General features: G+C 34.0%; 1 protein-coding gene across 1 annotated transcript; it reads right to left on the reverse strand.

Annotated features, from left to right (window-relative positions):
• Positions 1–133: 133 nt before the first annotated feature.
• Positions 134–13,373, reverse strand: LOC104909975 (peroxidasin homolog). Its single transcript, XM_031552603.1, has 5 exons — positions 13,145–13,373; positions 5,663–5,783; positions 3,340–3,472; positions 2,098–2,211; positions 134–1,530 (listed from the first exon to the last, which is right to left on the reverse strand). Exons 1-5 carry the CDS (start codon positions 13,164–13,166, stop codon positions 1,408–1,410), a joined length of 513 nt encoding a protein of 170 aa, XP_031408463.1. The 5' UTR covers positions 13,167–13,373; the 3' UTR covers positions 134–1,407.
• Between the last annotated feature and the right edge of the window lie 1,395 nt (positions 13,374–14,768).

Consider the following 14,768-nt stretch of genomic DNA (forward strand, 5'->3'; position numbering starts at 1 on the left):
AAAACAAACAAACCAAAACCTGTAAAATGAGGTATGATAGTTGTACTTCACTGAATATAATATACAACTCCTGGTCAAAAATATGCAATTTGTATTAAAAAGTACATGACTTTGAAATGCTAGTGTAGACATATACTCTATAATGTTAAACATTTATTAAATTGGAAATAAAGTCCATTGGCAGACAATTTTAACATGAATAATAAAAATATTGAGGTAAAAATATATATGCATTAGATGAAATTGGAAAGAAAACAAAAACCCTAAAAAAATCAAATACCTTGTCAGAAAAAGTAGTCAATCCACAATTAATCACGATGCTTGATTTTGATTGTTCTTTTTTTCAACAAACAGTGCCACAATATGATCAGGAACATATGTCTACTGACAATATGCGCAATGACTCAGTAGGTATCTGTATACAAATTGGCATGTGACATGGTTTCACATTCTCGTAACAGGGCCATGTGTTTAGGTGAACCGATCCAAGATCAAAAGAAGCATGCTTAAAAACTAGAGTGGATGGTCATGTTACAATGATTTAAAAGAAATGAAACACACAAAAAAAGTTGCCAAGCAATTACTTATGTTTTGACAAAAAATGATTATGTTCATGTTAAGATCAAATGCTACTCTGTCATGTATGTTTTGCTAAAATGAGGAACACTGTCAATTACTCCTGTAATATACATTCAATTGCTTTCTCTATCTTCCAATTACACTTATTCACATTTCCCTCATTTCCCAATTAATTTTAACCTTTTTGCAAATTTTGCACATACCAATTAATTTTGCTCCTTGAATTAACGAGAGAATGTTGAAAGGTGCACTCTGGTTTTCTTTACTTCCTTGGTAGTCCATGCACAGAAGTGATTCAACAGCATTTCCATGCATAGACATGTTGCAGAAATGGGCCCCCCTACAGCACTGATGGGTACAGTGAGTGACCTTTTGTTTTCCCATCATTTATGAAGTAATAACAAAGAGCTAAATTTCAAGTCAGACTGGGACTGAAAATGGAGAGTCAACTGTCAACACTGCTAATCACAGATTGGAAAGAAAACTGCTCATTTTAAGAGCAATTCTTAAGCCCAGTTATTTTAGATACCTAAACTGCCTGACAGTGTTCTTTTTAAAGTAGCACCAGTTTGAATTTGTCTAACCTGAGAAGTTTAACACACAATTAAGTTTGACCTGTTTGCTAGTTTCCCTTTCGTTAATTTTGCATTGTGATTACCTTCATGGGCAGAAAATACAACGATATATTATGTTATACTCTTACAGCACCATTAGAAAGTTGTAAATCTTGATTTCTTGCTGTTTTAAGCCTGTAGTTACCTGTTTTTGCCATCAGCAGGCATTGATATGATTTGAAGAGTATGCACCCTAAAATCTATAAAAGAAGACTTATGGCTTCTTTTTATTAATACTTTCTTTGACACAGACTGGACAGCAATCTCCTTTAGCCTTCATAGGGGCTTCACAGTCAACTGGCGGGCATGACTCCACAAAACAGGTAATCTGACCAACCTGCATCAGGAAAAAAGGAACAAAGCCAGACCATATTTAGCTACATTTTCTAGGCAAGAAATATTGTTTTCACATTTTCGAAGAAATTATTCTCATTCATTCTAAAATTTCAGTTGTTACAATTAACTTTGTCTAGTTTGTTTCATTACTGAAATTTATATTGAGAAGGCTCTTTCCATATTAACTTCCTTAATGCTGCAGTATAATGTTTTATTTAATGATCAGGCATGAAACTGGGATGGTAAGTACCCACATATTTCTTTGAATGTATTTTTTAGAATTCTGACGTGATAAAAGAAAATGAAAATCTAGCAATAAGCCCTATGAGCTTTTGATTTTCAATGATTTTAATAGAATTTTTCAAAAGGTCTCTCATTTTTCAGTTAATTATCAGGGGTAGAGATATGGAAACAGAATCACATTTTGCACAAAACAATTGAAGATCCATTAAAAAAAAAAGAATTATAAACTATTACCCAGTAATTACCAAACATAAAACTGGAGATGCGGACTTAGAAGTTGAACCTAACATATTTTCTATCATAGAATGGATTTCCAAGTACTTACTTTGCATTCACACACAGTACATGGGTCCCTTTTCCAGGTTTCATTGCTGGAGTATGCTTTACCCTTTTCATCAGTGCAATCAGTTTTACTGAGGCGTGATTCAAGTTTTTTTATCTGAAAATATTTAAGAAGTTAGTAACTGAATAAAAGCGAAGTTTTAAAATCTGTAAGATATTCTCTCTTTTATCTTATGCTATGCAGTTCATGATAAATACTTGTCTGTGTTTACTTCTGGCTACTTAATTTTTAAAATTGCTTAAAAAATTGGAAATATGTAATGCATATTGACAGCCATTCAAAAACTAAAAATCAAATAATAAAGGATACATCTTTCCCGCAACTAGAATATACATCTTACAGAGATAAACAAACTATATCTAACGTTTACATAGAAGACAAATACACACTTTCCAAAAATGTGAGTAAAGAAGAGGTAAAAAAAAAAATACCAAAACCTCAATTAAACATGTTAACTTGAATTTAGACTACTTTATCCATGTTTTTTACTTAATTATGAAAAAAACATTTTATATCATTAGTGTATCTTGCTGGATGCGTGTCTCTTGGGAGTAATGTGAAATGCACCAGCTTTTGACAATTTTTACATCCAAAAAAGGCAGTAACGTAACAAACTCTCATCTTGGACTACCACAGTATTACCATTGTCAGATTAGTAGCATGAATGAGTGCAAGTGATTAAATTATACCACTAAACATGGAACTAAACTACAGTGTAAATAAATGTATGATGCTATTTATAGATTACACAGAAAAGTTACTCTCGAGGAATTTTCTAGGCAAAATCTTTGGTTCATTTTGGATTAATCTGCCCTACATAGGAAATATTTTTGAAACTGAATTTCATTATCGCGAAATTTCTCTGAATAATGTCACATTGTAAAAGTCTTCTTAAAGTAATCCTACTTTTTACTTAGATTCTATATATATAAGAAAGAAAGATTATTTTTTTAATAACTCCACAGACAAATTTTTAGAGAAAGACTAATTGTAGATCGAAAAGTTAAGAAGATCTAATTTTATAATATTTCAATATGAATTCAAAAGAACATAGAAATAAAGAATAATAACACACCATGTTCTGTGTTGTTTTTTGTTTGAGATACTATGTGGTGGGTTTTTGCTGCAGTGGATGTCTAAATATTAAAAACATAAGAGGAGTGATGTTAGGAGAACATTATAAATTAAAACTGCAATTAGAAACTATCCATTATAGGATCTTACCTGGCTTCTGAGGCTTGAAATAGTTTTTTGCATTTCCAAAACAAATTCTTTGAAGTCATTCACTATGGGCATATTTGCATTTTCATCAGATGCTGAGGTGGCATTACGAAAATATTTACTCTGTTTCACAGAACTGCAAGAAACGAATGCCATGTCAGGACATTTATCTAGCTTTTATTTAGCTAGATGTTTCAGAACACTTAGCAAAAATGTAAAAGAACACCAACCGAAAAGTGTGGGTAGTTGGCTATATGAACCACAACAGTACACCAGACTGGTACAGAAGACAGCCTCGGGTCAGGTGAGTTACAGATTACTGCTGTCACTAGTGACAGTGAATTCGTTCCCCTCAGAAGAATAATGTATGTATTTCATGCAGAGGGAAACACAAAGTTTTTATCAGTGACAGCATAGAGTATCACCTTAAACTGATTGGGAAAAGAATCAAGGAAACTGCTGAGTCTAAATATGAAAGCCAAGAAATCTAAAAAAAAGCCTTAAAAACTGTAATTGAACACATGATATTCACCTTTCACATTCAGATTCATAGCTTTTTCTTCTAAAGAATCATTAGGAAAATCTATTTAAAGAAATTTTTTTAAAAAGGAAGAAGCTTCATAAACAAATGAGAATAAATGCTTTTACATATAGACATATTCTTCTGTCCAATTTAATTTATATTTGAGGTCAGTGCTATTTATCATACACAGGATCTGGAGTCTTTGTCTATTGCCTTTTCCAGCTGATATCCAATAAGAGTCACACAACACTAAACTGTGTTAATCAACTCCCTCTGGTGATGGAGAAATTGTACATAATTACTAAAGGAATTATCAGTAATATACAAGACCTTGTTTGGCAAGACTTAAAAAGTAATAAATTCAAAACTAGGAAAACACAAATTCTTAAATCACTTATTCATTGATATCTTTCAATCCATACAAGCCTTCCTATTCTGTTACCACATCTTCTTCAGAGCTAAGGACTACACAGAAAATGGATAAGAAAAGTACTCTCTTCAGTACTATGATTCACAATTTATAATCTTTCTGTATAAATTAAAACAGTATTTATTGGCAAGTGTTCAAGCTACTTAGTTTCCCATACTTTTTTTTAATCTAAATTAAAGAAAAAGAAATCAACATAATATGCCAAAAATTCAAGTAAACCAGCTGTTATTTTCTAAGTAAATGTTTAATCTTCCTCACCTGCTTGTCATAGAAAATGAGAAGGAAAAAAAAAAAAAGAGAGAGACAAATATCTTTTCACTATTTAAATTAATTTAAATGTAATCTAAATAAAACAACAAGCACGAGAATTGATAGGAATGATAGAAGAATCTTGTTGCTTTGGCCCTATTTACACTCTAAACAAAGTATTCTAAATTTACTACATATATTGTAGTCCTAATTAATACTCAACTATTGCAGATCTTTGAGTTTCATCTCTGAAAAAATGAAACAGCTTATTAACGAGAACAAGATGCTTCTCAGATACATGTTTATCTTTCCTTGCTTTCCTTTCCTTGAGTGGGTAGACTCTGGAAAAATGTGAACCAATGTTCTTTTAAGTCAAGCAGATAATTTTATTTGCTAAAAGAACACACACTATATGGAAAAAGAAAAGCATGTTTAGTCAAGGAAGAGAGAGAGAGTGAAGGATTTTAAATTATATTCTTTATAAAATATCAACAAAAAAAAAAAAAGTTTGAGCATAATTCATTTCCTTGCACTAATTCATAGATTCCCTGGAAACTGTAGGGACATGTGAAGATTATTTCTTAGTGACCTTCAGACCTACTTCCTTGCTGAAGTATTTTGAGGATTATATAAACAACACTATCTCTCTGCAAAACTTCTGTCCTCCTGTGCAATGCTATGAGGTACTGGAAACAATCTCTACCATCACCACACATTTCTTTTTGTGTTACCAACATTCGGCTCCTTCCTATTTCTACAGGACAACCTGGCAGCTATGAAGAGGAAAGGAAGTCATTTAGTTTGGTTCCTGCAGGCACAGCAGGGCTGTGGGATTCCAAATTCCCCAAACTGCCATTTATTATTGACTTATTTTCCTGAAAAGCACAGGAAGAACAGAAGTACTATATTGTGTCACACACAAAGAGTCTTACACAAGTTTGAGTGTGAAAAGAAGTGATTTACTGTTATGGCTATGCAGAAGCGTCAGAACGAAATCTGTCAGTGACAAACCTGAGAAAGCAGAGACTGGAAAAAAGGGTTATATGCACTTACAAAGGAATCCTTCAGTTTCATTCTATTTTGAAAACAATTGTTTTTTCATATTTCTTAAAAAAAAATCTCACCTTACTGTTTTGGACATTTTCATTTTCTTCAAGGGCTTGTCCTCCTGAAAGCTGTAATCAAGAGAACGTCTTCCTCGAAAGTGATATGAAAATGCATTAAACTGTCCTCTAGTTCTACAGTCTGAAATTAGATAAGAAATTACACATTACAAACTACACTATCTGCAGTTATAATATTAATATCTTTTTACAGTATCTTCTGAATCGTATATACTGACCCATGTGGAATCAGCTTGAATGCAGCTGAAAACCTCTGAAGGATACAGTACTTAAGTCAGCTGGACACAGAGAGTTTGATTATTTACAGTACCTTTTTTTTATTATTATTGTATGAAATAAATAAGTAAATAATATTTTTCCACAAATATATCATTACTGCTTTAAATAATCCCTTCATATCCAAAATTTCCACACTTTTGGCTTTTAGCTGTTTTCTTGGGCTCCATCAAAAGAGGGGTGGCCAGCAGAGACAGGGAGGTGATTGTCCCCCTCTACTCTGCTCTTGTGAGGCCCCATCTGGAGTGCTGTGTCCAGGTCTGGAGCCCCCAGTACAAGAAAGACAGAGAGCTGTTGGAGAGGGTCCAGAGGAGAGCCACAAGGATGATCAGGGGACTGGAGCACCTCCCCTGTGAAGACAGGCTGAGGAGCTGGGCTTGTTCAGCCTGGAGAAAAGAAGACTGCGAGGTGACCTCATTGCAGCATTTCAATACCTAAAGGGAACTTACAAAGAGGAGAGGAATCAACTCTTTGAAAGGGTAAATAACAGCAGGACAAGGGGAAATGGTTTTAAGTTGAGGGAGGGAAGATTGAGGTTGGATGTCAGGGGGAAGTTCTTCACAGAGAGAGTGGTGAGGTACTGGAACAGGCTGCCCAGAGAGGTTGTGGATGCCCCGTCCCTGGAGGTGTTCAAGGCCAGATTGGATGGGGCCCTGGGCAGCCTGGTCTAGTATGAAATGTGGAGGTTGGTGGCCCTGCATGTGGCAGGGGGTTGGAGATTCATGATCCTTGAGGTCCCTTCCAACCCTGGCCACTCTGTGATTCTGTGATTCTTGCTGGAATAAAGTAGTTACATATGGTGGAAACGGTAACAAAAAAATAAAAGTGATGTTTCCTCATCTATTCTAAGTTTGTTATTTTTGGCATTTGAAAGAGAATATTTAACTAGATCCTGGAGAACATTTGCAGACTCCTTACTGGTCAAACAGTCGCATGTTTGGGCATAGGGCTTTCTTAAGGGATTTGAAAGTATCACCAGTCACTCAGACATTAACACATTTTCTATGGTATAATAAAAGTGTCAAGCCTGAGAACAATCATAAAAAAAAAAAAATCTTCTCATAAGATCCAGAGAGGATGACTTCACAGGATGAAGTATGTACTTCCAATTTACATTATTTAGCCTTCCAAAAACTGTGAATGTTTGGAAAGAGTCCCATAAAGAAAAACAAAACAAAACAAAACAGGAACAGCAGAGAGAATTAGAAAATGAAGTTTTCTTATTTCTGTTCATAGAGGTTTTGAAAACAAACAGTTGTCATGCGTCAGACCGCTGCACAAACCAAAAGCATGTTCAGCTCTTAGAAGTAGAGAGTCTGCTAAGAAACCAGAAGGGAAAAGCTGAAAAATGGGATACATGGATCTATTATCACAGTTAAGTCTGGTATTAGCAGAATGAACTGTGACAGAAACTAAACAGGGGAAGAAATCATTTTCCCTGATGTCTCTCTTAACTTGCACCACAACAACTTTATTCAAAAGGGTAGTACCATTTTAGAAAATATTTGTTTTCAATTTTCCAGTACCTAGAACAAATACCTAAAGCATGAACACAAATTATTGCACAAGTTTCAAGAGTCAAAAAAAAGAAAAAAAAAACATAAAAAACAATGCTCAGCTAAGCAACCTGAGAAACAAATGTAATGTTTTCACTCTCTGTAAACTGAGCAAATAATACATTGGTTACTCTGCAATTATACAGTTAGTATCTTGGATTATTTTTATTTGTATTGGACATTTACTTAAGTAAGACTTATTATTTTCCTATTACAAATGAAAAAAAAAGTTTAATATCAATTAAGACAGAGAAAAATAACTGACAAAATAACCACCCTGATTAATACAAATAATAAATATAATAAATAATGAATAACTAAGTTAATCTTAAAATATAAGTCTATGATCTTATTAATTTTCAATTCAAAAGCAGTACCTATAGATTATTCTCAAAGAGTTTTCCACTCAATTTTCCTCCCTTTTTCTTCCTTGTATTTTGTTCCCTTCTTCAGTACATTTATTGCCTTTCTCCTATAACTACAGCAGTGCCCAAGAACTAGATGATATCTATTGCCAACATATTGTTCATTTTTCTTGTGCGTTCCATTGTTTCTCCCACAATCCTGATCCTGCTCACTCAGAAACTAAGCTCTTTCAGGTGGGAACAGACCGTTGTGTCTGCAAGATGCTAGGCATGAAGACATAGTTGATCACCCTTAAGTACTTCTGTGTTTAGTATGGACAGAAAAGGGGTCTCATACTGAAGGGTGACTGGACAAAAATCTAGTTTTTGTCAGAGGAAACTTCTTCTTAGAGCAATCTTTTGCTTAAAGTTTTCCTGCATCCCATAGAAATGTTACTCTCTCTTGAAAGCAATTTTTGAAAGGATTCTACTCTTTTCCTTTCTTTACTAACTGCTGAAGTCATCTTCTGTACTATAGAAGTTTTCTTCAGTACAATGACACAATGGTCCATTGTGTTTTTTCAATCACATGCTGGTGCTTCAAATCAAAGCACCAAAATCCTGAGAAGGTTTTTATAACCTTAGACTGGTAAATGTTAGTGGCAGCTTCAAGTACACAAATTTGACATTTCTGTAGTTTTTAAAGGTGCCTGCTTTTCAAAGGAACGAGTCTATTTCCTAGTTCCAGTTTCAGGCGTAAGGGAGAAGATTATCAGTGCTGAGAAGTGCAGAACAGAATGCGCCAGCTTTCAGAAAGCTCCAACCAAAAGATTTGTATATATACCTGTACATATATGTGTTTGCACAACTGTTACATCTGTAACTGTATATATAAAGATGATGAATGAAAAAATACCTTAAAAATACTAGAGAAAATACATGAGAAAAATCACCCTAACCTTCTGTTTTCTTTCCCATTCCACCTCAAATTTCTCCAAATTAGCTATATCTATTTGAATTCATTTTCTGTAAAAGAAGCTGAATGTTTAAAACCAACCGGATACTCTTTTTCTCTACAGATAACATTTTCTTCCAGAAGCTGGTTATTGTCATATTGCAAATGTCAAGATAATTCATCAGTATTTGATAGCTATATACATATCTTCAGAAAGTACCCTGCTTACCACAAGGTTTTAAATTGGGACCTACAAAATAAACTGAATGGGAAAAAGAGAAGATATTTAGAAGTATTAAGCCATCTTAATTCTTAGCAAATCACATTTCCAGATCTGAGTCAAGTAGAATTCATCTGACAATAGATTAAAAACAACTAGAAAGATCAAGGAAATGTGAAGAAAAAGGACATGTAATGCAACTACTGCTTCTATCTGATCATACTTCAGTTCTCTGAGATTTAAAGTAGTGAATTACGTTGTCGTTACTATAAGCTCGCAGACTAACTCTATTGAAGACAGAAGCTCCAGACATTGTTGGGAAAAAAATATCCAAATAATGTAAAATTAATGATAGCCTGAAGACATTCAACAGCATATTCTGTTTTTGTGAACTAAGCAGCTTTTGGATGGCCAACAGGTAATTGAAGAACTATTAGGTTCCTGAGGTGAAAGAAAACACCAAAGCAAGGCAAATTCTCCAAGTAGAAAACAGAATTATTTAGAAAGTTATGAACATTAAAATTATGTATCTGAGGACTACAGATATCAAAGAACAAACAGAAAGAGCAGTTGGGACTAAATGAAAATTTGCAAACTAAGGACTCTAAGTATGGATCTGCCCATTAGACTGTGAAAGGATGAGCGTCTGAGAAAGATAGTAACAATCCATAATTGATGAAAGGCTCTGATTATCTCATTTGCACAGAATCGCCAAGATGCTTACATTAGGATGTTTTTCTAGTTATGCTTCTTTCACAGTAAAAGGGCAAAGATGTAGGCAAATGTAAAAAGTGATTGCAGCCTGAATAGCATCTCTTTCCTTACTGCCTGCAGTGGGACTTGAAGAGCTCCATAGGTCTTAGCCCTGGTACTCCAACAGGAGTTTAGGCTTTAATGCAATAAATCTCAGCCTACTGCTTCCCCCTGATTTTTCAGTACTATGGAAACTAATGGTATGAGACTCCTGCTAGTAAAGATGCAGCAATGTCAGAAATTAATGTCTCCTGAATTTTAGTTTAGGAATGATAACATTATATTAATGACCACAGGTAGAAAAAAATGAAACTTTCCTAGTTTGGATGAAATATTTTTAAAAATATATTGATTTTCTCTATAAAATTTATTATCATACAGATATGCAGGACTATGATAAATGCATTTCAATTCAAACTAATAAGAAGTTCTTAAAATGATCATTAAGAGAAGGTCTTAAAATCTCAGAATATGGAATTTTATTTAGTAGTCTGGTACAGTCTGAATCTTCATTAAGCTGACAGACACTGTCCTTAAACGTAAATTTCAATGTAGAAATATCCATTTGAATGTAGAAGGCAAACTTCAATATGACATGATATAAGCAAACCGCAAAATCTGTGTGAAGAGAAAACACGACCAGGCATAAACTACATCATTTTGGTACTTCGAAGATCTCTTACTAAACAATATTCATTGTCATAGAAAAACTTACAGTCTTGTCCCATGACTGCTGTTCATATTTTGAAACATGCAAAATCTTGCACAGCATTTAGTGCCTAGGCCTGTATTACTTGTTATTTTCATTAAAGATGTTAGGCGTAATAGGAAGAGCATAATAAGATATGAAACTAGAATAAAAGCCAGACAAGCTCTAATCTGGGAATTAAGCACAATAGTTAAACAGCCAATGTCTTTGTGAAAGTAATGCTTAAAGCAATTCTTAAATCAAAAAGATTAATGTGGCTGATACTGACACAACAAAGGACATAATTCGTAGTATGGTCTTGAAATACAGGATGTGGGACTACCCTACTGGAAGACCACGCACTCAAAGAAATACGTGTCTTAACCCTTCTAATGAATCCAGTGAGATTTAATCCAAATTTATATAAGAGTGTTTCCTGAATTAATCCAATTTTTGATATTTGATTCAGTAGCTAATTCTGCTGTTACCTGACAACCAGTTAAAAAAAATTGCCTTCATAAATCAGTTTATACTTACAGGAATGACTTCTTGTCTTGTCTGAATCACTTACAACTGGGTTATTGCTTGACATAAAACATGATTTTATAAATCATTTTGATTTATAAAAATTGAGCATAACTTTTTAAAAAATGGAAAATATTTCCACTTTACATATTTGGAGTAAAACTATGCTTCCTTCTGCTTGCAAGTAGACTTTTTATTCTTGACATAACTCATTTCATAAACCTTTACCATGTTCAGAATAATATGCTCATCTTTGAGGAAAGATAATTTTATCATTTTTGTGTTCAGAACTGTCAACAACAGTAATCACAGAAATTGTACTGAGTACTTTCAAAATAAAAAAATAAATAATTCTTTTTGTATCTGAGAACCTGAAAAAAAGCACCAACAGTGCTTGTTCGGGAAATCTATATCTTCTCTGTTAAAACAAAGAGCAAATAATTCTGCATAACTTTCCTCTTCCTCCAACAGTAAAAGAAAGATAGAAAGTGAAGAAAATCAAACAAAGTTTTGTGTATTTCAGTGGAACACAGGTTTTTTCCTTCACTGAAAACTAGTAATTCTGTTGTATGATTTGTTAACTGAAATATAGAGGCAATCTGCTATTGTTATTATAAAAGGTAATTATGCTTTTCTTTATAAGAAACAAATACTGGCATTAGAAAAGATATCTAAGAAATAACTCTTTATAACTAAGAAGTTTTTCTATTCTTTATGTGGAAAAGTATTTCAACTTGAACAAAAAAAGGAAGGATAACAAAAACAGATGTGTTTATTAACCTAAGTAAAACAGCTGAATATACGGGTCACTTCTTAAATATACATAAAGTGCAATGACATCGGAGTCTCTATTCTAATTTTTAACTTAGCACATTTTAGGATAATTTTATTTATAAAACAATGAGAAATATTTTAAATGTGGAGAAGGAATATTGCTTAAATACTTTTATTCTAAAAAGAAAAAAAAGTAATAAATTCAAATAAACAGAATCTATTAAACTTGAATGCTTTTCCTGAATCTATATTCACCTCAGATGAGTGCTAAGTCTCCAATACTACAGAATGAAATATTAAAACTGAACTGCCTCACACTAGATTCCTGTAGAAAACATTACACCCATTCATCCACACAAGAAAGGAGTTCAAGCCATGAATACTTTATTTTTTCTTCATTAACCTCTGCACAGACTTGAAAAAAAATAAAAAGAAGGGAAAACAAATAGGCAATTTTTTAAAGACAGTAATTTACCTTCTCTTTTGCCTGGCAGTTGTGAAACTGTACTCAGTCCAGTATTACTGTGGTAGTAACATTCTTGAACGAAAATACAAGCTAGGCTGTTGAATGGCTCTATAGTCTTAAGACTTTCCAAAGATAACAACTGCTTTACTAGGCTCAGTGATAACATAACATTGAGAGAATCAACACATAATTAGTCAGCTTTACTAGTTTTCCAAATTGACGTAATTAATGTATTTGTGAAAATGTGTGCCAAATTGCATGAATCCTGGCAATGTGAACTTGTTCTGAACTGGTAGAACATAATTTATTTGCTTATGGTAAAGCATTTAAAGAATGATAACTGATTTTTTCTTTATGCCTCTGGTATATATGAGGATTATTTTGTAGTGACACTGAAAGACTTCGTGCTGTGTTGGTAAAATGACAAACTCAAGAATATCTAGTGGTTTACAAGCTATTCTCATCAGTTTGGGAAGGGCAAACCGAGGAAAGGAATTGCTTAAAAAACTGAATAACTTTGTAATAATTAGGACACAACCTGCATCACATGATACCTAGTGAAAAAATATACATGATTTCATCAAAATCTGAAGGATCTTATTCTCCCAGTCTAACACAGATAACCAGCATTTTGGACTAAATCTTCCAGTGAAGATTTTTCTTATCTAGGAGTCCGTTTTTCAGTGTTGTTTACCAGACAAGACAAAATAATTATCAGCTTAAAAGCTAAACTTTGCAACATCTTACAGTAGCATTTTTTTTTTTCCATCTTACTTCTAATGTCAGCTGAGTTTGTTCTCATGGTAAATTCGTACTAGATAGAATCCTTTACATGTTGCCTTAAATTCTGAGGTATTTAACAGAGAACTCTCTGTCCTTGGGGATAATTACATTTTACCAAAGGAGTTAAAAAGACACTACTGACCTTCACAGCAATCTTGCCACATCCTGAGATCCAGTTTAGGAATATCTTCACAGCTGCTATATCCATAAGGGAATTCAGCCACCTTAAAGACATCGTGCTGCACTCTGGTTATGTTGTCACCATTGTCACACAGAACTCTGGCAAGAGATGTCTGCTTGATCTGAGTGAGCTGAGCAGGTGTGAACACACCCGGGTTCTCATACCATAACCTGTAATCTCACAGAAAAGACAGATTTGCTAGTGAAAAATCGAAACGTACTTTTCCAGAAGACTTGCAGTACTGTATTAAAAAGTAAATGAGCTTTTTTATAGAACCTAGTCTCAGACATCTTTACTTTAGAATACAATAGTTCAGTTGGAAGGGACCAAAGATCAACTTCAGCTGCCTGACCTGCCTGACCAGGGGTAACCAAATGCGAAAGCATATTAATTGAGGGCATTGTCCAAATTCGTCTTGAACTCTTACAGGCATGGAGCATCAACCACTTCTCTAGGAAGCCTGCTCCAGCCTTTGACCACCCTCAGAGTAAAGAAATTTTTCCTAATATGCAATATGACCCTCTTGTGCCATTCCCTTTCTGCCGTTAGTTCCCAGAAGCAGAGCCTGGCACCTCCCTCTGCTTCCCCTCCTCAGGGAATGGCAGGGAGCAGTAAAGTCATCTCTTGGCTTCCTCTTCTTCAGACTGGGCAATCCAAGCGTCCTCAGCCTCTCCTCACATGGCGTGTATTTGTCATCCTCCTCTGAATGCTATCAAGGACATAAACATCCTTTTCATATTGAGGAGCCCAGATACACTGTGTCTGAGGGTGTGATCCAGATGCCTAAAGGCATCACTTTGACCTAAGGTAGTGTTGGGCTGAAACTCTGAAAGGGTCTTAAGTCATTAACAGCACCTTTGACATCTTGTTGCATTTTGATGTCTTGAGTACCTTAAGGCATAAAAAATGCCATTAGACTACCAAAATTAAGGTTCTGTAAAGGTAGAGATTTAAAATACGAATTATTTCTCTGGACAACTTTCTTATGGATATGAAAATAATTTGACAGAATTGGTGAACAGATTAGAGAATGGCTAATCTATACATATTTTATGATTAAGATAACGGATTATTAATTTTAGTCAAGAATTTTTTTTCTTTGAATTCATTCAAATGACCATATTAACTTAGGGTCTTGTTAATATATGCTCAGGTAATTCATGAGATTCAAGAGGGAAATGCTGTGGCTTAGAATAATATATTTTGACTGTCATTCATAAAGGGCCAAAAGCCTTCTATAAATACAAAACATAAATAATACATTACTATGAAAAAGAAGCCAGCCTTCTGAAAGAAAACATTTTAAGTCACTGTCTGGGATTTGGAATGATTTTATACTAGTCTAACATATAAGAATTACTCACTGTGATTTTGTTTATGTCTCACAAAACTGTGAAGATACCAATCTAAATTGGTACTTTTTTCATCAACCATGATGAAAAATAAGTAGGAGGCTCTTTAATGTTGAATTTTACATCAAGCTTATTTTATGCTAGGCCTAGAAGAATGCTCAACAAATTTCATTTTGCCTACTTATTTTATCATTTTCGTAAGGCATTGGGCAGTCGCCAATGTAATTCCAAGC

The sequence above is a fragment of the Meleagris gallopavo genome, chromosome 2 (genome assembly GCF_000146605.3).
Source record: "Meleagris gallopavo isolate NT-WF06-2002-E0010 breed Aviagen turkey brand Nicholas breeding stock chromosome 2, Turkey_5.1, whole genome shotgun sequence".
Classification (NCBI taxonomy): domain Eukaryota; kingdom Metazoa; phylum Chordata; class Aves; order Galliformes; family Phasianidae; genus Meleagris; species Meleagris gallopavo.